This window comes from Uloborus diversus, chromosome 10, assembly GCF_026930045.1.
Source record: "Uloborus diversus isolate 005 chromosome 10, Udiv.v.3.1, whole genome shotgun sequence".
In the NCBI taxonomy this organism is placed as follows: Eukaryota; Metazoa; Arthropoda; class Arachnida; order Araneae; family Uloboridae; genus Uloborus; species Uloborus diversus.
In genome coordinates, this window is record NC_072740.1 from 129,144,634 (window position 1) to 129,172,136 (window position 27,503).

General features: G+C 32.0%; 1 protein-coding gene across 1 annotated transcript in view; it reads right to left on the reverse strand.

Annotated features, from left to right (window-relative positions):
- The window catches only part of LOC129231262 (uncharacterized), a 58,542-nt gene that overhangs the window by 10,654 nt on the left and 20,385 nt on the right, over positions 1–27,503 (reverse strand). Inside the window, exons 3-6 of the mRNA XM_054865543.1 lie at positions 17,242–17,278; positions 11,024–11,078; positions 3,594–3,662; positions 1,845–1,939 (exon numbers count right to left, since the gene is read on the reverse strand). Coding sequence (XP_054721518.1) covers positions 1,845–1,939; positions 3,594–3,662; positions 11,024–11,078; positions 17,242–17,278 — 256 coding nt within the window. The remainder of the gene's footprint in view (positions 1–1,844; positions 1,940–3,593; positions 3,663–11,023; positions 11,079–17,241; positions 17,279–27,503) is intronic.

Below are 27,503 nucleotides of genomic sequence, written 5' to 3' on the forward strand. Positions count from 1 at the left end.
AGAATTTTCCCTTTCCCCCCCAAAAACTTCAGCTCTCCCCCCACCATTTCACAAAAATTCAATAAAACCAATAATATTTGCAATTCATTAATAAATATAAATAATGTAAGTTTTTGAACCAAATGAGAATAAACATTTTACAGTTCCTTTTATAGCAATGTATTTATTATTTTTTCAAAACAACTTTAACTTTAAATATGAGGGCTGTTCAATAAGTAATAAGACTAAATTTATAAAAAATACAGCACAACTTTAATCGCCACAATTTACATGTTTTTTTTTAAATAACTTCTGCGAGACTAAATACATTTATTCCAACGTTCTGTCAACGTCTTAAAAACTTGTGAATGTTAAGTTTGTGAGAACTATTTCAAAGTTGCCTCCGAAAACTGAAGAGTTTAGACATGCTTTGTTGATTTCAAAATGTTTGCCACATAATGGTTTCTTAAATTGAGGAAACTGACTGATGTAAAATAATTCTGAGATTCCCTTTGATAATAATAGCAGCAGTGTTAATCATTGTCTCCGTGATGGATGTTGAAGGTTGTCCCTCATGTTCAATATCTTCCATATTTTGCCTGCCTTCCTTAAAAGCTTTATGCCAGCAAAAAGTACCGACTCTAAGCATTGCTTCAACGTTAAAAACTTCACGTGTCATATCAAAGATCTCCGATGCTGATTTTTGCTGACGAAAACAAACTTTTTAATCGCATAACTTTTTTTTTCAACAATGCTTCCATTTTGACAACTGGCTGCGTCTTGTAGGCGCCCGCCAACAGGCTTAAATTCAAACACGTAATACTCAGGAACATGATTCTGTACAAGCCAACTATTGGTAGGTTTTGGTTATACAGACAACAGGCATTTTTCATGCTACAGGAATTAACATTCTTATGAGTGGTTTCGCAGCAGCAAAATTAGTCTTATTACTTATTGAACAGCCCACGTTGAATTTGTTTCAAAACACTAGCAGAGTGTACAATAAACATAATTTACACATTTACTAAAAGAAAGAAAGAAACCTTAAAAAAATGTTTAAATAAAAATCAAAGCATATAAAAAAAATCCTAGCATAATTAGGAAAGCAAAGCAAATATAAAAAGCATTGCTGATCTGAAAATGGCTTATAAAACACGACCATTTACATACAGGCAAAATAAAAATATTATACATTCGCTAATTACGACCTCCCAATATTTCGTTCAAATAAGACTTTGAATGCTTACATTATTTATTATAATGAGAATATTTGGCGTAATAAAAACTATACATTACAAAGTGTCACTCCTCTCCACAAAAGAAATATTTTTTTTAAAAAAGGAATAATCCAGTATGGAACACCCTCCACCACCGCTCCCTGGTAAACAAATTGTGTATAGAAGTCTTAAACTAACTCATTGAATCGGAATGGAATTTAACACTACGAGTAAATCCCACCCCCTGCCTTTTTTTTTTTTTGAGAATTAAGGATTGTTTCATTTTTTCCTCTAACTCTTTTTTTTTTTTTTGCGAGTTTCTACTTATATGATCAATTTTATAAAAACATTCAAAAAAAAATCAATCAGTCGAAATGCCGCCCCCTTGGCTGCTGTGCCACTGGCGAGAGCCACTCCTGCCAACCCGTAGTCACGCCACCGAAGAAATGTTACAGGAAACTTCTCTTTCTATGCAAAAGTTAACATTGCGGCTGAAAGACAGATAATTTTTCATCTATATAAGCTCACTTCTTATTGAAAAAAAAGGGAGTTGTTCTAGCAGCCTAAAAAACATGTGCTGGCATTATTTTTATATCCATTCATTGTAATTTAATTTCAATAAAATGGATAGTAGAGAAATAGATTTACCTGATCATTCTCAGGAGGGGCTTCAGCTTGCCAATCCCAAAAATCCTCTTCATACCATGGAGTAATAGGTTCATGAAATCTACCTTTCGTTTTATCTGAAGAAATATGAGTTTTCACTTACGGACTAAAACAAGTTTATTTGTAAATGCAATATACAATTTGAAATAAAAGCTAAAATCAAACCTAAACCAGTAATTCCCAATCTCGGGGCCATTGCCTCCAAAAGAGGGGATTTGACTCCACAAACCGGTGATAAATTGGCAAGGGGCAATAGGAGGGATGAGTATTTAAAAGGCAAATTAATAATAATAAAACGTCAGTGAATGTCTAAATTTAAAACTTATATGAAACCGAGTGTTAAGTGTTCACATAATCACAAGTTAAAAAGGAAGCAAACTAAAGTTCTGGAGCCTCCTCCTCATACCTTGGCTGAACCTTAAGGACTTATTTCCTCATTCATTGGCTACTTAATTACTTTCCTTTTTTTTAAATAAAGTGCCTGTTTTTAACTCTCCCAGATTCTAATTTTAAGAAAAAAGAAGCATAAAAAATATGTACTTCGGTTTTGAAAAATACATCAATGTCAATTTTTGTTAAGTTTTCCTTCCAAATACTGACCAATTTTGAAAGGAAAAAAACACTAAAAAAGGCACTTTTATTTATTTAATTATTTTCAGAGAGATTGGATAAAATTCCTTATTATATACATTTTACTTCAAATTAAAATTAGGCATATACAATCAAATCTCGATGACTCGAATATTCCTTTATCTCAAAGTTTTGATCGGGTCCCAAATTCTTGAGACTGTTATAGAAACTTCCCATAATTCAAACTACTAATAACTCGAATGTTTTAGCCCGTCCCTTGGGACTTCAAGTTCTCGAGAGTTGACTGCATATTTTCAATAATATCGATGTTTACTAGCACTAACTTATGGTTTTTTTTTTTTTCAAGAAACATAAGGAGGGGGCGATAGGTTTCATTCAACCTTTAGAAGGGGGTAATCAACCCAAAAAGGTTGGGAATCACTGATCTAAACTATTATTACCACTACAACATAGCTAAAAAAGAAATAAATGGAATCCCAAAATTTTTGCAAGATTTGAATTAAATGGGAAATTAATTATTTTAGCATTGATCACAAAAAAAAAGTAAACAGTTTGGAAGCTGATAGTTTAGAGTGAGTGAAATTGCAACATTGAACAAGAGAACAAGGCACTTTCATTGTTGAACAATTTGATTTTTGCAGGAGGCTTTTTCCCGTTTCAGTGATCAGAATTGCCTCCTAGATCATGTGATTTAACCTTACTGGAGTCCTTTCTATGGGGTTATTTGAAGTCAAACTTCTATGTAAACAAGCTGACACCCACTCGTGCATTGAAGAAGAAGATTCCCCTGCATTAATGAAATTTAGCCAAATTTATTCAAAAATTTTCTACATTTCAACAAAAAAGTGCCTATGTGCTAGCAAAGCCATGGAAATCATTTACTTGTGGGGATATTTCATAAATAACCCTATCCTATGTCCTTTGCTTCAATAGAAAAAACATTTAAAAACAAATTCTATTTAATACGAATCTTGTGTAAATTTTGGGATACTCAATACATCTTGGATCATTAAAACAATTGTCATTCATTTCTTTTTACTAAAGTTTATTCAAACCTTTTCGGGGGGGGGGGGGGGATATACCTTAAGTACTGTATCAAAACATTAAACAGTTAATGAAGTACTAATTTTCAATACTTACTAGGTCTTGGTTCAATGAATTTTGAATATTTAATCAGGAATGTACGGAAGAGGTTTGTGTGAGCCATCACTGGAAAAACAAAACAAAAACTTTTATAACAATACAGAGCTCTCCAAAATACAACACATTTTACCCGGCACGCGGGAAGCTTGGGAACTAAAAAAAAAAAAAATTCCTCCTCTCTCTAAGGGAGAGTCTTAATTTTCACTTTCCTTTAGTCAACAAAGATAATTTCAAATTGTATTTTTAGGAATCCAATTTCAAAAAAATTCTGGAAGAGAGTCACTTCCTGTTCTTTCTCCCTTATTTGGCTAAAATATTCTTAAATGGTTCTTTAGTGATTTTAATTTCAAACCATTTCTGGGCAGAGATTCCAAGGAATCCTCTCTATATGTCTCAACAAAAATAGCTTAAAATTGCTTTGAAACTTAAATATAAAAATTTCAACGGCTCCCCTGAATTCTGACCATTCTTCTAACACTATCAAAGATGTCCTGAAAAGTGTTTTTAGGACTTTATTCCATGGGCGCCCATATAGGGGGACAAGTGGGAGCTCAAGGTCCCTTAGAAATTAAAACTTCCTTGCTTTTAGAACTTTTTTTTTTGCAAAAATTTAAAAACATTTCTTCTCCAGCCATTAATGAATAAGTTAGTAAAAATGTCAAACTTTACTAACTCTAATCTGTACAGAAATCGGTTTCTATGGGGAAAATATCTGAGCTCCCCCTCCCCCTTAAAATGTTGAATATGGGCGCCCATGCTTCATTCCCAGAAAGTTTCTGAAGAGAACATCTGAATCCTTCCTCATTTTCTTAACATTGCAAATCACCAAAGATAATCTAAAATAGCATTTTCAAAAACTAATTTGTTATGAGAAAAACCTTTGACATCACCAAAGAGAACCTAAAATAAACTTCATTTTTGAAAAATAATTTTGGGGATAAAATTACAACCCCTCTTTCCCTTAATTTTACTAAAATTGCCTGATAAGGCGAATTTTGATATGAGTTTCGAAAACTTCTCCGGAGGTGGACGCTGAAATTTGTCCCTGGACCACTTCTTCCGCCACCAAAAATTGATTAAAACTGCATTTTTAAGACTTCAATTCAGAAAAACCTGCAGGGTATATGACTCAATCCCCTGACCTCTGCCCTTCTTCTGATTCAAAGTCAGCATAAAACATTTAAGGGCCCTTGCCCCGGGTAACAAATTTAAGTGTGGCTCCAAAAGGATGCCATGACCTCCTTGATGAGACTAAAGAAGTTTTCAAACTGCGTTTTTAGGACTTTCATTTTGGAAAATTTCGCTGGTTGAACCACCGATCTTAAGGATCCAATTAAGTCTCTTATTCACCCTTTCTACCTTAATTTAATCAAACATAGCCTAAAAATGATGGCTCCAAAATCCAAAATGTCTTTTCTGGGGACAGCCCTTCCTAACATCATCAAAAATTGCTCAATGCCTTTTTTTGAATTTCTTTTTCGAAATTTTTGCAGTAGAGGGCCCTGAAAATCCATTCCCTAACATTACTACCAAAGATAGTCTGAATTAGCGTCTCTAGAGAGGCCCCTAATCCCCTCTCAACTAACGTATTCAGAAACAAACTAAAATTGCGTTTTTCAATCATCAGTTTCAAAGAACTTTCAGGGAAATACCCCAGATCCCCCTTTTCTCCAACGTAAACACTATAGCTAAAATTTTTGTTTTTAGACGGTTCTGTGGAGCCACCAAACCCTTCCTGCCTAAACTAGCCCTAAATTGACATCAGTTTCAAAAAACAGTTCGTGAGGGCACACTGAACCCCCGCCCGCTCTTTGTCCCTTCGTTATCAAACAATGCATAAAATACGATTTTAGGCACAGTGCCCATATGGCGGGAGGCAAATGGGGGCTCAAGCCCTCCTTTGAAATTAGAACTTCCTTGCTTTTAGTACTTTTTCTTCGCAAAAAATGTAAAAACATTTCTTCTTCAGAAATTAATGAATAAGTTATTAAAAATGTCAAATTTTAATAACTCCAATCTGTACTGAAATCGGTTTCTATGGGGAAAACATCCAGCTAAACCATGGAGAAAATATTTGAGCCCCCTCCCCTTAAAATTTTGCATATGGGCGCCCTTGATTTTAGGACTTCAATTTCTAAAGAATTCCGGACGGCTTATGTAAATTTTCATGGCACTAGGGCATCTGGCATCCCCCATCAATCGTTGAGGTGAGGTGGAGAAAGGTCTTTAGTTGTATTTTTCAGGTATTAATATCGAAAAATATTCAGAAAGATACGCTGAAGCTTCCCAGTTTCCTTAACGTCACCAAAGATAGTACACAATTGCGCTTTTAGAAATATCCGCTTGGGAGCCCCAAAACCCTTCCTTCACAAAAAGAGCATAAAATTGATTTTAGTTCCAAAAAAATTTTTCAGTTCGGAATATTTTACCGTTTCCCCTTTATGTTCAAATATAGCCAAAATTGTGTTTTTGAAACAACAGTGCTGATAAATTACTGGAGGAAAGATGCCGACCCCCTACCGTCATCAAAGGCAGCCTAAATTTGAGTTTTAAACTTCAATTTTGAAAACTTTCGGTAAGAGATAACCGAATCTCCCTCCCTCCAGCAACGTCAACAAAGATAACACAAAACTGGGTGTTTGAAACATCCGTTTCAGAACATTTTCAGGAAGAGCCCCGATCCTTCCTAAGCTAAGGTCACAAAAAACAACTGCAAATTGACATCAATTTTGAAAGAATTTTAGGAAATAACTCCAACATTACTTTCCCCTCCAGTCTCGAAAAATTGCCTGAAATTGTGATTTTGACGTCAATATCGAAAACTTCTCCATGGACCTTGAATGTTCCCAAATCTTTTGTCCTTGCAACCAAACACAACCAAAGATTAATTACAGCTATTTTTCATACGCCTGTTTTGAATGTTTTCTGGGGATGATTCCCCACCCTATTTCTCCCTCCTTCATCCTTCCTCTGATGTCACCAAAGACAGACTATAAAATGCGTTTTTATGACTAGTTAATTTTGGTATCTATTACTTTTTTCAAAGATATAAACTGCACCTAAGGAGTTTCTTACTATAAAACTTTTCTTCCTTTTTACATAAGTTCAACCTTCTTCTGTTTTTTTTTCTTTTCAATTAGAACTTGATACAGAAATTTGAAGAAAGATTTATGTGGACGTTAAGTGTTAGTCAAAATATGCAAATCGCTCTTCAGGAGCGGCACATTAGATCTTTTCACACGAGCTGCCGACACCCTAGGTTTGGCCCTGGCAAGAATGGTAAGGGCGGCTGAGTTAAGTCTATGCTTGGTCTCAAAAAAAACTAATAAAGGCACTGGGCCAAAAGGCAGCTAAAAGCCGCCATTTTGTTGTACCTTGTCATGGTCGTCCCTACCGTGAATTCTGGCTACACTTACACTACTGAACACTTATTACGAAAGAAAAAAATATGGGGGGGGGGAGGGCTAGTGTTAACTAAACCATCTGAACTGAAATATTGTTGGATTCTTGGCATGCCTTGCCTCCAAAAATTTACATTGTGGCCGTTGAGCAAAAAAGGTTGGAGACTACGGAGGATCAATTTCTTTTTTTTTTCGGAATTCCAAATCCACCAAGGTGAAAAAAGTTGTCCACAATGGCTAACAGTTAAATGTGAAATTTAAATTGGTCAGATAAAATCTTCATGCTCTGCAAGGCGGTCTTACGGCCCTATTCTCAATACCGTCACAGTACAGAGATGAAACTCGGCTCCCCAAAACCGAGAACTAAGGGAAAACTAGCTTCGAAAGTGGTGCGTATTCTCCAAGTTGTTTCAAGCACAAATTGCATTAGCCGAGTTTTAACTGAAGTAGAAATGAAACGGCTGTGGCCATTGGGTAGAGTGACTCAAGTAACATTTTCTACCTGACTGCATTCCACGTGGTAGCTAAATTCGCGAGCTGAAGAATGATTGACATAAGAATTAGGAGTAGCAAAATGGATCTAGTTCATGCAATTATTTTTTATTAAGACTCAATTTGAAATTTAATGCAGTTTTTTAAAGTTTCTAGAAAGAAACTTAAAACGTTATTTCATCTTGTTATTAATTAAATGCTTATTTCATCTCGTTATTAATCAACATGCAATAAAAACTAATTCAATAATATAGTCACTTTCTTCGCAAAGGATTCTTCGCTTTTAGGATAAAACCTCTATTGTTGACTCATTCCTTCGTGACTAACGTAATATTCAGAGACTGCTTCAATGCATATCAAGAGTTTTAAATGTCCAATAATCATTTACTTGTAGTTTTTGCAAAATTTTGTGAAAGAATAAAACTTCGGTGTAATATTCATGAAATAAAACATAATATAAATCACATACACGGTTTTTGAAACTAAAAAACTATAGTGTGAGGAAGGTAACATTTTTGCAACCTTGAATTTGCAACATGAAATTTAGCTATCATTTTCTCAAAAGTTTAGGTAAATGTTATTGTAAAAACAATGCAATGCATTATTTTCATTCCTTAACTTTTATTTTTACTCATTTCTTAACTCATTTTTTTCATAATGTGACAGATTTATTTCTTCAAAACATGACATGTGACGAATGTTAACCGCAACAAACGTAACTCTGAAGTTACCTTAGTCATGGTTACTGACAGTTTGATAGTAGACCGTTACATGTCTAAATATTAATAAGTAAACACTTTTTGATACTTTTATTATAATTAACACTTTTATCAACAAATTTTCACTATGGATAAATAAATGCTTTTTCATTGGCTTTGGGAAAAATTATTTTTTTCTCCTCTGTTTTGAAGTGAAACTTTTAATGCGAGAGCTTTGAATTTCTGATCTCCAACCTTTCTGTGTGATGGAAGTGGCGTAATTGTTTTTTAGTTGCTGCCAACAATAATGAAAAGTGATAGTATCTATATAAATTCAGTTTTGTTAATAAAATTAACAGTTTTATCTCAAAGCTAAACTTAAGTAAGCATATATTTGTGGAATTTTGTCACTTTAGGTGTTAAATAAGGCAGGCTTTCGAGGATTTCTTTGATTCAAGTCAAGTCATCACTTTAAGAGTGTAATTCACATTGCTGAGGTTTTGCCTTGAATTTAGTTTGTTAACTTTTACTATCAAAATTAACTTCATTATTACTATTATTTTTTTTTTTCGTTTTTGGTTAGATAAAAAATGGATTTTAAGTAATTTTTGGTTTTTTTAATGATTATGATCTATTTTCTTCTTTGAAATATACAGTCTTCTTGTGAATATGCCTAAGTCAGGAGCAGAAACAAGAGCTTGGCACAAGAGAAAACGTATGGGTGAAATGACAGCTTAGAATGTAAAAAAGAAAAGATAGAAGTTTTACTTCTATCTTGAGTCTTTACAACACGCTTTTTTATAAAAAATCACTCACAAGCGAAGCTTCTTTTTCCAGAAAACTATCAAGAAATGTAATCTTTACGAAATCAAAGTCAATTTTAAGGATTGTTTTTTCAAGAAGGCTTTTTCCAGGGACTTTTTTACTTTCATTTCTGCCACAGTAATTCCAATATTATTATTATTTAGCATGATAACATATAAGAGCCTATTTTTTCCTAGAATTACTTGGAAGAGCATGCTTTTTGCATCTTTCCCTAAACTTTGCATGCTGAGAAAGGTGAAGTTGCATTATTTTACAACTCTATACAAAGTTTACTTAGAAGCTTCCCTGCAATTGATTTTCATCTCCTGACTTCATTTTTGATTCCTTAATCTTCTTGATTTTTTTATCGTTTTTTTAAATATATATTTATTTATGTATTTATTTATTTTTTTAGCCGTAATATTCGCATTCGCTCTCTTGCTTTTTTCCTGTCATTTTCTTTTTGTTTACCTACCATGCTTGCTCTGCTTTAATCCTTTTTTTTTTGAACCGCTGTTTTTTCCATAAAATACAACTGATGAAAATTCCACAAATATGTGTAAAATAATAGAGTTAATTATTGTGAAAATTACAAAATATTATACAGTGACATTTAGAAAACATTTCTTTGAGTCCCGGTCCCTTTATATACATTTTTCAATATTATTCATTCTTAATGTCTTACACTACAAAAAATGGACAGTTATTTAAACAAAATAAAGTTTTTAGTTTTTCAATTGCTAGACTAAAATTTTAAACCAGCAAATAAATAACAATTTTCCTATTAAGTTCTAGTTTTTGTTATTTCCAATTCTTTAGTTCAGAAAAATATTTACCTAATTCTAGAGAGTATAGTGTTTTAATTTATCTAAGTCAGAAATTTAAAGCAAATTCATTTACCTATTCCAGCAGCATTAAAATTTTTAAAAAAGTATAACTAAGAAATCTCTTTTTGAAAGATTCGTCTGAAAAAGAAAAAAGATTAAATAAATAGAATTTTTCTACTGCTACATGTTTTATTTATGATTTGCCAAATTCCATTTTTTTTTTTTAATCATAATCTTATTTTCTAAATAATGTTTTGGAAATAAATTCTATTCTACTAAATGTGTTGCGTTACAAATAATGCTAGGAGAATTACTTTTCTTTTTCTTTTTTTTTTTGCACCAATACTATGACATTTTTTTGGGACAGGAGATTGACATTTTCCTTGTAATTTGCCAGTTGCCTTGTAAAGCCCAAGATTATAATTAAAGTAACTAATGTTATTTTTCGATTCCAACCTCTTAATTCAACTACACACTATGAATAGAATTATTATATTTTGCTTTTATTTAACACAGAAATTTTGTCCCCCCCCCCCAGGAGAATGACAGCAAAAATATTACATACCCATTTTTGAACTTTAAAGTTTTAGTAAGAACAGCAGACAAATCACAGTAACTTAATACTCAAGGATTCTAACAAAATGGTAACAATAAACAGTGTTGTAGCACAGCAAATCAAAAATTTTTTTTTAAATCTATAATAATTGAACTCATTCCTAGGACAGGAGAATGACATGAAACCTGGAGACAAACATTAAAATGATGTACCTTGATCATTTAAATAATTAAATTTGTTTAAGAGTCATTTTACACCTTTAAGTATCCATAACTTAGTACTACAATATAAATTTGTGGAATGTTGATATAATTTTTTTAAAAAAATTCAATTATCTTTGAGAAACAAATGGAGACGTCAAAATAGTGACTTTCTGGTTATTCAAAAATTTTTGTAAGAAAAAAAATGAGTTATTGTTTTAATAAGAATGGAATAACATTGGAATAGTTGTTTCTAACTATTAAAAAAAAAGAAAAAAAACTAGGTCAAATAATCCTTGTGTTAGGCTCTCCTGAAAACTAATGCTGTTAGGATTTTGGAGAATCACCCACTTATATTTTACTGTGATATTTAAAGCAAAGACTAGAAAATATTTTAAAACATAGATATTCACATGCAATCAGATGATGTTATTCCAAAAAAACTATACCTTCAGCTTTGGTAAGAAACTTCAGCATTTCCGCTTCTAGTTCTTCTCGAGAGAGCTGTTAAAGAAATAAAATATAATTATAATTAAAGTAAAAAGTTTGTATCAACCAACTCAATTTCAATAAAAAATACAAAATTTTATCAATGTGGAATCGACAGGATTATGTGCACATACATGTATACATACCATATTTTCTGATAATGTTGCACAGAATATTAGGTACTCTGTGTGTCAATATTTATTTTTATTTAGGGAGCTAGTTTAACACTGCACAAAGAATAATGAATTTTAAAAAACATATATAGTGCTTGAAAATGTTATAACTGAAGTTCTATGGGTGCTACAGAGTTGTACAATAGCTCATTTTAAGGAAAATTATATGGACTATAATTTCATATACATGCAACTTAAATAGCTTACAAGAAAAATGCTTTTCACAAAATATTAAATTTTAAAAAAGTTGATATTTTTAAGATTTTTTAGATCAAGATTTAGTTTTTATTTTTTCTTAAAGAAAAAAAATATATTTCTAATGTATTTTTATGGTGATATCCAAAACATTTTAAAGTGGGATCATGATTGGATCAACAGTTACTGCGAACAATATGGGAAAACTCTTGCAAGTTTTGCTAAAATTTTGTTTCTGTGGGAGCTACAGAGTTGTATAATAGCTTATTTTAAGAAACTTGCTTGCAATTAATTTGGTATATAACTGGAATAATTAAGGAGTTTTTTTTTCTCTCTCAAAAGTTATTCTATTACCACCTCACATTGGCCAGCATGCCACAAAACTCTTTCAGGTAATGTGACCAGCCAGTTATTAGAACCAAAATGATCCCATAACGATGTGTTATGATCAACAAGAATTGACTATATTACCTTTATTGTTTTCTGATTTGAAGGTTTTTTTTTTTTTTTTTTGCCTTTTCTAAAGCGTTCTCCTTCATTAAATCCATGATGAGTAGATACTTATTTTTTGAAAAAAAAAAAAGCCTTTTTCTTCACCATTTATTAATAAATAACGTCCTGGGTCTTCCAACCATTTTGACTTGCATGCACTATTATCCTCTTAGGGAAGTTATCTTTAGAGATTCTTTCTCTTAAATATAACCATCAGGAACAATTTATACCCTGATGATTAACAAGAAAACACTAATGTAAAGACTTTTGTTTTGTTCCTGTTTTAATCATAGAGACAGACTTTACAACAGCAAAATCTGCTGAAGGAGATGCGGGTATTTGGAATGATAAGAGGACCTCATCCATAAAATCAAACAGCAGGAAAAAAATTTAAGATATGAGAAATTTTAGGAAAATTAGAACAACTCCTAGCCTGAGAAAGTCAACAGCTATAAATACTTTAAAATTAAAAGGGAAAATGACCGTTGGTTTAAAGCTTTGAGTAGTAATTGGAATGGTCCCAGCTTTTGAAAAGCAACTTGAAAAGCAACAACAATGCTATAAACTTCAAAGGTTTGACTTGGATTAGAACATTCCATGAATCAAGAGCATCACAATTTGGGCTTAGTGGATCATATCCCCACAACTTTTGGGGCTGAGAGAATTTTCTGAAAGTGCAACATGTTGTTTTAGGGGACCAACTGGAACAGTTATTACTACTTGAAAGTGAAGTTTCAATGCACCCGTTGCTTTAACTAGTAGCTTATTGATTCTTTTTCTGAAACTCAACATCATATGACATTCAAGTAAAACAAAACAAAAGTCGTTAACAACAGACTTACCTTATTTTCTCATCTCAGTAGCAACCAGCTGTGATGAACATACATGAAACATTAGGTCAACAATAAAACAAACCTGAAACTTTTGGTCAAGTCCTGATCTGATGACATTCAGTTCGAAAACTCAGTGAATGTAACAGCAAATGCTGGTTTTTTACCAAACAGGGCTTTACTCAACTTAGCTACCTATTTAATCTATACAAATAATATGAAGCAGTAGACTTTGTTTGTTTGAATGCCCTAATCTCAGGAACTACTGGTTTGAATTGAAAAAATTTTTTTGTGTTGAACATTCCATTCATTGAGGAAGGATATAGGTTGTATAACATCACACTATGACTGATAGGAGTGGAGCAGCAATAAAAAATGTTATGAAAACAGGAAAAATTTATATCATAACATAAAATGCTTTGAACGCAGCATATGCCTGGTTCTGTGGCTTAACCTGAAAATGCGTTTTTCACAATCCAGTGGGCATGTGTTCGAGTCAGCTATTAGGCAAATCTAGAGGGTACTATTTATAGAAAATCCTATGCGATGCTAAAAATGATTTGTAATATATATCATATTGTTTTATTTTTCTTGTAACTAATAACTAACAAAGTAAAAAACTGAAGAGTTTGTTTGTTTGAATGCGCTAATCTCAGGAACTATTGGTTCGAATAGAAAAATTATTTTTGCGTTGAATAGTCCATTTGTTGAGGAAGGCTATAAGCTATTTCTTTTTCAATCAGATTGACCAAAATATTTGTAAATGCAAATGAAATGTTTACTTAATTGTTTAGTTCTATAAATTCCTAATAGATGGCGGGGAAGTTAACTCTTCGAAAGGGTACTGGCCTACAGTGTCGATAGATGTGAGGAACCATGCCCATGCAACTTTGTTGTGATCAGCGAATAGATTTTTGAATGCTTTTTTTTTCGATGTTCAGGTACATAATTTGATTTTGTAGGATTTTTCTATTGGGTTTTGTTTTCCTTCTTTCTTCAATGTTTACTTTTGTTCTTATAGTTGAAGATATATAGTTCAAGTTAACTTATCTAAGCAATTTGATTCGTCATATTATTCAATAGTGATTGCTCTTTATAACCTTTTTATTACTGCATTGTTTATTTGGCAAAACACTTATACGAATATCTGACAAAAAGTAAAATTCAAGCTGCTATTAGCCAATATACAAAGCAAAAAAAAGCAAATAATACTGATTTATCAAGAACCGACAGCCTTTTAGAGGTATTTGAAGGTGACATAGAAAATAGACATTTAGAGGAAAGTGAAGCAGATAATGTTCATGAAAACTTTTTCATTGCTATGGACATAAATAGGAAAGTATTATCTTGGGATTGATATGATAAATCAATATATATATATATATATATATATATATATATATATATATATATATATATATATATATATATATATATATAATATCGATTTATCGTATTCTGATTTACCTGCGATTAAAATACCATCAATTTGTAAAAATCAGAAAAATAAAGTATTGCTAGTCTTCTTCTCTTTCTGTATACACACATATATACATTCCTACTACATCCTTTAAGTTTTAGCAGATCTAGTTTGCGTACTGGACACACGTTTTACGTACGAGAAAGCGCATAAAATGAGCTACAAAAAAATTATTTTCTGGAAAACAAGAAGAGATCTCGTGCTGCATTCTTTTTCATGATGTTTTACACATAGCCAGGTACCACAATATGTAAAAGGTTTTTTTCCCTAGTGATGCTGTTTTGAGTTAATTGCGATCAAAAAAGCACAATTTTTGAAAATTTAAAAAATATCAGGGTATATTTCTCCCCAAAAAAAAATGAAACCTCAAATAAATTTTGTGCCATTTACTCTCTTCATAGTATAAACTTTCAGTATATGTTACATTTTTTTCGGGGGGTGGCTTTTTGGTTGAAATAATACAGGTTAAACTTACGCAAAAACGGATAAAATCCATACTTTGCGACTCCTTATCTGAAGAAAGCAACAAACCCCAACCAAAATAACTATGAAGTCATCATCACTAGATACAGTACAACCAATAAATATAAACATAACCATGAGGTGGTGTTTCTGTAAAGAGTTAAAGCGCACCGAAGTACGACTTTTAGAATTTTTCTAAAAAAGCGCTGCAAAACCTCTAACTTTGGGAATTTTTAACATGCGAAAAAAATTTTTTTGGAAGGCTTAAAATTCCAGAATGATCACTTCTCATGACCTAATTTGACATATAAAAAAAAAAAAATAGAAAAATCAAAAATGGTCACTGCCACACCTTGTCTGAACTTCAAAATAATGGCTCTTAAGCGATGAACTATGTAGTTCAAGCATTATTTTGAGTTTTAAAGCTACTGTTAATATTTTTACGTGTTTTGGCGAATAGTTTTAAATTTCAAAGACACTTTAATAGGTCTTTTGAAAAGGCGTTTATGCTTCCTAGTTGAAAAAAAAATGATCATTTCAATATTGCGGAAAGGAAGCAATCATTTCTGAAAAGTCTTGCTGGCTCTATTTATACAGTGTCAGAAAAAGCAGAATATTGTTTTCAGAGGCGGATCACAGCTCAGGTGCATGAGGCGCAAGCTTTGGCTTAGCAAAGTAAAGGGCTTCAGAATTGCAGTGCCTCAATCTCAAAACAAAATTAATTTTGGTTTTGATCTGCAATGGCGGATTTACAGATTACAGGTTTAGGGGCTCATCACAATTTACTTTTTAGGGCTCATTTGCCTGTCCTAGAACTGTGTTAAACATTTATCATGTGCATTTTTTGAATCCCCCCCCCCCCAGTTTGATATGGTTAATCCGCCGTCGATTCTCTACAGAAACAGAGACTTAGGCACGGTTTGGGACACAGAGTCGATATAATGTAAATTTAAAAAATAATATTGTATAAATATCAAAAAATAAGTTAAAGAAACAATACAACTGGGCGTTACCATTTTGCAAGAGTGAAATTGGGGGAGTGATGGACAAAGAGTACGGGGTTAATCTTGCTGATAAAGAATGTAGTAACAATGATTCTTCCTTGCACATTTTTTCAATGTTTATATTCCTGACACCTGGCAGAGTTGATGGTAAGGTGGGAGATAGCTACCAGTTATTCAGAAAAAAACCTCTAATTTGATTTTGTTGTTGTAAGAAAATTAAAACCTTAGCAGTGCTCAAAATTAATATTAAAAAAAATAAACATTGAACAAGTGAATAAAGACGGCACAACGTGGTGTTTTTTCTGTTAAATTAAAATGTAAGAAGCAATTTTAAAATTTTAGTAAGGAACATTAAATCATTTTTTTAAAGGATGAATAAATAAAACATACATAATAGCTTTATAGGAACTGCTCACTGACTTATTTACATTTCTGAACTCTAATTTTTAAAAATTTCCAGAAGAGAGAAAGGAACTCGATCTCTTCCATCATTAAAGATGGCCTACTGTTGCGTGTTTAGGATTCTAATTTCGAAAAATTTGGAGAAAGACCCAAAAAACTGCTGGGTGAAAGTTATTCATAACAAAACCAAAAACTGCCAATTACGTTTTTATGACTTCAATTTTGAAAACTTAATAAGGAAAGCCCGGCAAACCTCCCCTCTTCCTAATATGACAAAAGATCATCTAAAATGGTGTTTTTTGAACTATAATTTCGAAACTTTTCTGGGGGTGAGCTCTCGCAACCCCTATTACGGCGTGAATATTGTATTTAATACTAGCTTTATATTTTTGATTATTTGATATTTCCGTATTTATAACACTATTCTCTTGATTTTTAAGCTTGACTTACGTAGCGCTCATATCCCAGTAATAAAGTACCATTTTCAGCTATGCTTATATTAGTGAATTGTTCCATTTTAGTAAAGTCATTATATGGGCCTCATAGTATTTACCATTTATTTTCTGATATAAATAAAATTTGAACAATGTGTAAAAATTCACCTTACATTTAAACAATTCACAATAGTCCTTACTCAAATTAAGCACTGGGCATTTCTAATGCAGCAACAGCAAAAATTCATTTCAAAAACTTTTTATACTGATTTATTTCCCTAAGATTGGGACCCAAGTTTTTTGCTTAAGTGACAATGTATTTTCCAGTCAAAACAAACCACAAAAGTTTTATATCATCAAAGTTTACAATTACCTACACTTACCTTACAATTACCTACAATTCTAAAGAATAAAAGTATAAAAAAACTTCGAGGAAATTTTAGTACCATTCCCACATTTTTTTAAATTTAGTTCAATAGCCTCTGGCCATAGAAGGGGAGCAAGTTGTCAGAACTTAGTCCCCCTCCCCTTAATTTTAACCCTGAGTACACCACTGATGGTATGTAATGTAGAATTTATTGATGTACAATTAGCTTTTTTTTTTTTTGTACAATTCTTTCTTACATAAATTATTTTCTTTATGATAAGGAAATACACTTAACTTTAAGAAATTGATTCCAAATCAAAAATTAAAAGTTCAACTTACATAACCAAAAAGATAACATGCCAGCACAGTGAAGTACCTGAAAGGGGTAAAATCATTTAAATATTTTTAAAAAATAAAATCAATCATGCAGTACTCATTCTGGAGTAAGGTGGCATGCCTGCCCTTTTGACAAGGGAATCCAATGCCTTTGCCCTTAAAAGCCATTTTCAGAAATCATATAAATAGCATCCACAATTCTATCTTTGTAAAGCAACACTTCTTTTTAAATGGTCATCTGTTAACTTCAAGAAAGTATGGGAAAAGCTTAATTCCAGGCATGCCAATTTTTCAAATATTTGAGGGTGAGAAAATCTTACTCAATTTAAAGTTATATAATATAATAACGCTTCAAGAAACGAAAATGGAAATACTACTCCAAAATGGATGCAACAACCAGAAAAAAATTATAATTGTGAACCTCTACAAAAGTTGCAATCACAAAAAACAACCTTACATTAAAATCACAATTTCAAAAACAGATCATTCTCATAAAAAAGTGAAAATAGCTTTTTTTTATTTTCATTCTTTTGAAAATGATTTAATCCAACATTCATGGTACATTTAACAAAATGTGTTTTCAAAGAAGATATGTAGGGTGTGCTGAACAAATCCTTAACTACTAAAGTAGAAAACTCTATTTTATTTTATTTACTCATTCTTGTCTTGTATTTCTCGTTCACTTGTCCGTTGTTGAACTGAGTGAACCATTTTTCTTTTTGCACTGGTGAAGGGATTTGCTTTTATAACCTCAAAACAGCTGTTTGAAGAATTTTTTTAAACTCTTTTTGATTGTTTTTATTTGTACAAGCATACAGGTCCTGGTAATTTTTATTCATTCTATTGTACAAAGTTTCTGACTTTTTTTTTACACATCAAAAGAAGTTGTTTAAATGGAATAAAGTACAAAAAACCTTACAAATTTAAAAGCTTCATTCCACCAAATAAAAGTCAAATAATACAGTCAACAATTAACTAGTGCAATGAGAAATTCTGTGGAAGTCTGATAATAATTCTTTACCTGATGATAGTTGGTTTTTTTTCTTGTGTGTGTTATGAAGGTTAGGGACACCAACTATGCATTTAGGGCAAAAAAAGAAACTTTTTAAGAAGTGGAAAATATATTTTTGGTTTAGGTATAAATACATACAAACACCAGTGATGTAGTCTATTAATACCTTCTATGAAATAAAAAGTACAAAAGAGAAACATACATGAATATTTGAACTAAAACTTGTTACTTTCATTTTAAGAACAAGAACTGTAATTTTTGTATTACCGAACAAAATGATAAACATTTGAAATTCTGAAAGCAAGCATTTGCAAGGAAAGAAAACAGTGTATGGCTGATCAAACCTAATTTTATAGGAACTGCTGAAATTTCCTGTATACTCAGGAAGACTGAAGGGACCAGTGTGGCCAATACCCATTTTTGAGGTGAATTATTTTTAAAATTCTTTCTGAGTGAGTTCACATGCCTAATGCACCTTCTTTTATGTGTGTGACTAAAAAAAACAAATGCATAATCATTTTCAATTTTTCTGTCTTTACTCGCTAAAAGGTAGAATTAGTTTATCTTTCCAAGAGCAATGGGTACCGTTTGACTGGTAAGCAATTAGTACTGTTCATAGTACTTGGATATCCAACCGGCTAAATAAAGAGCCAAGTTACAGGCTAAACTAGAGTAAATAGCATTTTTTATATGTTGCAACAGTTAGGAGAAAGGAAAAAAAAATATATATTTTTTAATTTTAAAATAGTTCTTGGGCCACAGTGGTCCCTCCTGTCTTTTTAGGTGTAAGGATCAGTGTTTACAGTACTATGAGGTGGATGATTAAATAAGGGTGGAGAGGGGAAAAAAATTGCGAGTTGCTATAGCGCGTAAAACTTGCCATTGGTGAAGACTTAAAAAACAAAATTAATTTTATTATATCTTCTGCAACGAGCCTGAAATTTCCAAAAAATGTAAAATTTCATGTTTTGTTACGGATTTTTTAAAAGTTTTGTTTTGATGTTTCTTTTTAATGCTCTAAGATAGAAGAATTGCGATTGGTAAAACCTTCAGAAATTTAAAAGAAATATTGAAATCAAAAAATACCTTCTAATCCAGGAACAATCCTGAAAATCGAAAAAAATGGAGAATTTCATCATTTCGTTGTGATTTTTAAAAAAATTGTTCTCTTTTTTTTTCCAGAAATATAGGAAAAATCCCTTTTAAAATCTACTATACTTCACATAAACATTATTTCACAATTTTAAAGGTATCTTCAAACCATACAGAAGTTCCATTCTTTACAGCATTGAGCCATTTTCAGATAATAGAAGATTATAAAATAGTTTTGGTTTGGTAAGTGGGACCCCTTTTGACAACAGTTCGCTTTTGAAACCTTATACAAAAATTTTGAAAAAAAAAAAAAAAGAACTTATTGTCTGATTTTATCTTAGACATGATTAATAAACATAAATTCATCATTATTTTCTAAAATAAAGCTTTAAATATTCGTAACGTTTATATTTTTTAAAAATTCGGTTGGGCCTCCCACTTACCTGATAGTAAGGGGTAAGTGGGTCCCCCCCCCTTATTTAAATTTAATTGAAACATATCTAAAAAAGAGGCAAGGGGGTCTTACATGATAAAGTATGTAAATTTTTAGTGTGATTTTTTTTCTTGTAAATGCATCCATTTATGAGATATTTAGTCTTTTAAACCTGTATCATGGAAAATTAAAAAAAAAAAAAAACAATTTCATTTGTGAAATTTATTGAAAGCCTATAGGTATATATTTTACTTTTACATATAAAGGTGCGTTGAATGAACGTAATACAGTAGAAGACCGTTATAACCAGGGCTGTGGAGTCGGAGTCAAAGAGTCGGAGTCGGATAGATTTTGGGGTAAAGGAGTCGGAGTCAGATTTGTTCAAAAACATGCCGACTCCGAGCTTCTTTTTTTCTATCCTTTTCACTGATTCTCCTTGCATTTTTTAAAAACTGATTACCAATTGGTTCGATTACATGGATAAAAAGATAATAATGAGAAAATAACAGCCATTATGGCAATCAGCTAGCTTGAGTGTTTACCGAACTTTCTGTAGCCGTCCCCTAGTTTGCTTGCTTTTGAACTTAACTAATAGCAACTGTCAGCAAACGATTTTGTTGCCTAACATTTTCAAGTAATCACTTTCAAATAAAAATAGAAATATAGTGTTTTGTTCGATCTCGGTTATAAAATAGTAAAAGAAATGTAAAAAAATTAGTAAGTCGAGGCCCGTAGCTAAGGTTGAACCGTTTAAGGGTGATCGGCAAATTCAAAAAAGTTATGGCGCGAAAGCACGAATCCAAAAGATCCGATGAAATAATCAAATGTTTTTTTTTCTTTATTAAGACTATTTCTATAAGCTTGGTTCTCACTAAAAAGTATGGAACAAAATAAGTGTAAATGATTTCTTGATTACAACACTCAATAATTGCAGTTAATCTTAAAATCTTCATATTAAGGTTAATTTTAAAGCAGCCAATAAAATTTAAATTAAAAATTTAGCAAAGAAGAAATATAGGTATATTAAAAGCTATTCGTACAAATTTATATAACCCCGCATTTTGTGTAAAATTAGCTCCTGACGTATATGTGCCCTATTTTCGCTGAAATTTTATTGATGAAATACAATTTAAAATATATTCGCGAAAATTTTCAGAATTAAAATATTTCTATTTTTTTATAAACTCTGAAATTAACTTTTGGTGTCATCTACCAGATGGGTGTCACCCGGAGCAACCACCCCCTCTCAAGAACTTGGATTTAGAAAAAAAGCATTTTTCTCTCAAGTTACAGCTTTCAAAAATTGAAAGCACACGATTTGATCAATATCAATTTGTTAAACATTAAAGGGGGGCAAATTACAGATAATCCTTTTCAAATTTTTTAAAAGGGATTTTTAAGTTATCTCACTTTTTAACTCGTAACTATTGGAAAATTTGATTTTTAAATTGAATTTCTAACGTTGTATGCGTCTTGGGTTTACAATAAAAAACAAAATGCGAAATTTTCATAAAAAGGAATTAATATTTAAATCTCTGTTTAGAGGTTTCAACCCTTCCCCTGAAGGGAGAGAGGGAGTTGAAAAAATACAATTAAAAAAAATAATAAAAGAAATCCGGAGTCGGAGTCGGGCATTTCAAAATCCAGGAGTCGGAGTCGGGGTCGGAGTCGGCCATTTTCCTTCCAACTCCTCAGCCCTGGTTATAACGCCGACCTATATAACGCAATTCTCTATAAAACGTACAACTTTACAGAAGTAAACAATATGTTTTGAAGTTTAAAAAATCACTCTGTTTTGCTTTGCAAGCACTAAAATTGTAAGGAAAATCAAATTTTGAAATAGTTTCTCATCTTTCCATCTTAATTCAAAGCTTTTAAGGGAAAATTAGTACTTACAGTAAATAGAAAATACCAGATGGCTCTTGAAAATGCAGCTGTTATGCAAACCATGAACCAACAGAAGTGCAGGATGATGCACTTTCTTTTGATTGTGAAACATATTTATTTGTGAACAACTAATTGTAATATTGGTGCTTAAATACTCATTGCAGATAAAACTCATTCTGAAATGCTAATATATAGATATATTCTGAATATTAATTTCAAAATTTGTGAAATGATCTATATAACGCAAAAACCTGTATAACGCAAAAGCTCTGGCCCCAAGGTGTGCGTTATAACGGTCTTCTACTGTACAGTTGATTAGGATCAATTTTGGTAATTTAGCCAAAACTATACGTTGAAAAAGAAATTTGAAACACTCTAAACGACTGCGTCTATGTAAAGTTGGCAAAGGAATAACCATTATCACTTCATCCTTAGTAGTTATTTCAACATCATCTGCACCATGCCAATAAAAAGTCACTATTTCTATTTGTTCCTGCAAATTCAACAGTATTTTTTCATTTGTATTATCAACTTCCAATATTAGACCTACATAAATCTTAATGGTTTTCTTTGATGTAAGTTTCACAAATCTTTGATCACTTTGATGTAAGCTTTAGCTGTTTTTGTAGCTGAACTATCAATTCCTACTAAGTCATCATAGTTGTCTTGTATTTCACTAATACAAATATTTCATCAGAGTTGCTTTTGATTTTCAAATCCTCACTATAAGGGGAGGGGGGACCCACTTATCCCTTATAGTGAAAATTTACGGGGTAAGTAGGACCTCTATTCTTCAACAGTTACTAATATTAATTTATTCAAAAATTCTTGTTGCAGTATCCACTTTAAGTTAAACTATACATGATGGTTTAATGGTCATAAAAAAAACTAACTGGGAAACACTTCTTTGAAAAATGTTGCTTGAACTCTCAAAAAAATATGTTTTAGATTTTTTTTTTGACTAAGTTCTATGCCGTAGAAAAACTTCCACGAAACCCAAATATATGCAAAACCAATCACTGTGATCAAGTATGACATGATCAATGTTAAAAAGAATAGAAACCATATGCATATTTCAGTTTTAGGGGGATGACCCACTTACCCCATTGACCCACTTCCCCCAACCAACCCAATTTAGCAAAATTTCTACCATCCAGTACACAAGTTTTATTGTTTTAAGTGTTACTTTTTGAACCTAATTTATAATCAGATTTTTGGAAAACTTGGGCATAATTGATTCGGATTTCAATGTTGCTCTTATGTAGCTATCTCTTGATTTAAATTCGCAAACTTTAAGCAAAGCCATGTGCCTCCAAACTTCGCATCAGCCAAACACATAGTGCATAGCATTGTTTCATACCTAAATGAACAACAAATTTCACTATAGTTGAGGCAAAACTAACCTAAGCTTCGTAATGCTGTGATTAGTATCTGCGTAGTCTTCACAATGCTGCCAGGTTAGGTTTTCCCCAACTATAGAGGACTTTCACATCGTAGGTGAGATGTGTGACTGCACTAAAATTAGTACTGGGTGGAAAAGTGACACAATTCGTCAATTTGAAATTCATGTTGGACGACCATTGCAATGGGTTATTTATTCCATTTCATCAAGTTTCATATTTGTCATTTGAATGGTGAAACAACCATCCCAAGTTCATTTTCTGGACCAATAGGAGAACATTTCAGAGGTTGTGAAAAAGTGCCAGTAGTAGTTAATTTAATGTACAACTCTGAAGGTTAACAGAAAGTGCTTGAGTAAGGATCAAAGGCATTTTTTAGATATATCTCAAGCAATTAAGAGTGGCAATTGTTCAAATGATTAGTCAAATACTGACCCCAGCTCACTCTCACATTCCAGATGGCTCACTTGTGCAAACAGTCCTCATACTGTACGTAAATGTAACAATCCCATCAAATGCATTAAAAGACATAATTACTTTTATCTTGAAATGTTACATGCCAGTCCAGTTTGAAATAAATAACAGCAAAAACTCCATAAACGGTCCCATTCATGTTTACAAAACTATTCAAACTTGTCGATGCTTGCCTGACAACCTGAAACAAATTGTTTAACCTGTCATTAAAAGAAACTCTCTCTTTGGGCATCCCGAAGATTTATTAATGGCCAATGTTTTTGATGAAAGGAGACATATATCAGAACTAGGGGCTTTTCAACGGTTTCAAAAGCTAGAAAGTATGTTTCCAAATGCAAAAAATTTAGAAACTGTGTCATTCCATTACTAAATTTCGAAGCCGCAGCTTTACACAGAGATGTTTGGAGCATGACAAAGTTATCTTCTCCACCTTTTCCTGGAAAAGTTACTAACGAAAACTGTAAATACTATTTTATTGAAACAGGTATTGCACTAGACTTGGATATAAAATTATTTCCTTACCATACACAAACCGTTGAAAGATGCGTGAAGCTAGTGACGGAGGCTTCACTTAAAGTTGGCAGATTTAAATCAAGAGTAGCAACAAAAGAACAACAATGAAATCCAAATCAATTTATGCCAGAATGTTTCAAAAAATATTATAAATTAGGTTCAACATGTAACACTTAAAATAATAAGACTATTGTACTGGATGGTAGCAATTTTGCTACATATTTTATAATATTCTATTATCTGAAAATGGCTCATTGCTGCAAAGAATGGGATTTCTGCAAGGTTACACTGTAAAAAATTTCAGAAACTTTACTGTACATTTAGGGTAAGCTTCCCGAACATACAGGAAAGTGACATATAAAACGCCCTTTCTTGTCCTTTTGGAAAAGAAACTGAAACAGACGAAAATTCAATGCGGCGGAAATTGTGCCTGGTTGTCATCTGCACAAAAAAAAAAAAAAAAAAAAAACAGATGCCAGAGACGTCCTTTCCAGTTCCAGTCGGAACCGCGTATAACGCTTTTGTATGAATTGAGTAGTAATCTTTAGTTTACTTTTGTGTGATCTAAAATTGGATTTGATGAGCTGCGAATTTGCAAGCAATGCGATGTAATAAGCGAAGAATACATCAAATGCAACTTCTTGACCCATGTAAACTTCATGACAGAGCAAATTCAAACTAATACTTTCTTCCTCAACCAAAAACAAAGCAGAATGGAAGTCGTACCCAAGAATGAATTTTGTAACTAGATGAGTCATTTTTTTGGCAGAATTTCCTTCTGTCATTCAGTTGATTTCTCTGGTATTAAATATCAATAAAAGGTTTTCACAGAAGGACTAAGCAAGTCTCTTTGAAAAATTTTCACCTGCATTATTTTTGTTTTTGTTGCTGCAAAGATTTAAGTGTGTCTGATTTTTCTATCAAGTCTCTAAGTTGAAGAATGTAAGAAATCCAAAATATATGTTATTATGTATGCTGTTTTTATGTGTCAATCCCTGTTTACCATTAGTAGTTTATTAAAATGTATTTTATTGAACATTTATGCATGAAAACTTATGAATTGAAATAATCTTTTAATAGGCTAATATTGAAAAATTTGATAATTCATCTATAAGGTTGACTGTTTTCACTCTCTCGTAAACAACGTAATTAGGATAAAGAAAGAAAAAGCTTGCTTATATTATGAGAAATTGAAAACATGGCTGTTTAACTAACAATGTCAATTTTGGACAGTCCCCCCCCCTTCTGTGTGGCCCCAAAGAATATAAAAACATTTGCATCTTTCATGATGAGAAACATAGTGTTTTGGTATTTTTTTAAAATGCTGATATCTCTAAAAATACTGACATTTGCATTAACTTCCCACGCTCTAAATCAGTTAAACTTGTATGAATTTCTGTAAAAAATAGATTTATAAGGGATTGTATAGTAGGGGAATAAAGGGCAAAGTGCAATGGTTAAGGTGACTGAGCTTTTTCAAATGAGCAAATTGGAAATTTGTTTTGAAAATTACAGTATATAAAGAAAGTTTATCTAATTTTTATCTAATAAAGAAAGAGTATGGTATTTTAAAATAAAACTTGCATTGAAACATAATTTTTTAATTTTGGCAGTAAAATTTTGCCTTAAAAAATGGAAAATTTTCACTTTTTTTTTCATGGGGCAAAGTGAAAGGGTTTACTGGGAATAAAAGGGTTTACTGGGACCCTATATTACTGGGGAAAAAAGAGGGGAAAAAAAGAGAACAATTTCTTTTTGATCACAATAAAATGATGAAATTCTCAATTTTGTCAATTTTTTAGGCTTGTTCCTGGATCAGAAGGTATTATTCGATTTCAATATTTCTTTTCAATTTCTGAAGGCTTGACTAATAGTAACTTTTCCATCTTAGAGCATTAAAAAAATATCAAAACAAAATTTTTAAAAAAATCACTTAAAAAACATGAAATTTACCATTTTTTCCAATTTTTAGGCTCTTTGCACAATTGCAAGATATTTTCCGATTTTCGTTTTTAAGTCATCATGAATTGCAACTTTTCTGCGGTATAGCAACTTGTAAAGATTTTTTTTTTTTTTTTTTGCTCCACCATATTAAATAAACATTCAAATAGCATCATATAATCAGAGATGTTTTCATCAATTTTTCTGTGGCTATACTCTCAGTAGTACATTATGCACAATAAATGTATGCGATCATATATGAATGCGAATTATAAATGAAACTTTTTGAAGCTTGAGGGTATAAGTTATATGTCTAAAAAATGTTTGAGAGTTTATAGCGTATATGGAGACCCTATGAGCACACCCATGCATGTAAGGAAAAGTCAGAAAATTCCAATAAGCTCCATTAGACATTATCCAAGTTATTAAACAACAAAGTATGCAATGAGTCACACAGGCCTCTCTGTCTTTCTAGTGTTAAACAGTCCAACTCTCATTATCAACAATTCTTATATAGATATCTCATCTACAAAGATACAATACAATACAATACAAATGTGATGACCAGCAACAGGCTCTGGGCCCAGCTAGGCTGGTCCTAGTCAATTTATTAGTCCCCAATGAAGATCAATGTCCCTCTTAAAGCTATCCACCCCGTTGCTCATTACCACCTCTTCCGGTAAACTGCTACAAGTGCCCGAAACCCTACTAAAAAAGTAGTTTTACCTAATTTCCAGGTTAGCCAGAGATTTGAATAGCTTAAAACAATGACCCCTGGTCCTGCTTTCCATGCAAAAATTTAATCCATTAACTTCTTTCATTTTGATAAATTTAAACTGAATCATGTCCCCTCTGACTCTCCTTTGCTCCAGGCTATACATATTAAGTCTGGTATCATAATCTAAATCTGAAAGTCCCCTTATTAGTCTAGTTACCCTTCAAAGATGGGTAACTAGACTAATTAGGACTAAACTAGACTTTCTTTCCAATACAGAAATATCTTTCTTCAGATAAGGCAACCAAAACTGAACAGCATACTCCAAATGAGGTTTTACTAAACTCCTATATAAAGGCAGAAGAATCTTCTTAGATTTGTTTGAAATAGATCTATTGATAAACTCAAGCATTCTGTTGGCTTTGTTACTTGCAATGCTGCACTGTAAGCTAAACTTGAAGTCCTGATTTATTAAGATACCCAGATCAATAACATTTTCTGACTGAAAAATGATTGAAACCTGTAAACAATAACTCATATGCTTATTTCCATGACCTAAATGTAGCGCTCGACATTTCCCAACATTAACTGCCAAACTCCACTTATTCGCCCACTTAGTAATATGATTTAAATCCTCTTGAAGCTGTTTTACTTGTTCTTCATTTTCTACAATCCCCATAACTTTTACATCGTCAGAAAAACAATTCATGCTTCCAGAAATATTTTCATTGATGTCATTCATAACAACAATAAGCAAGAAAGGCCCTAAAACTGAACCCTGAGGAACCCCGCTTAAAA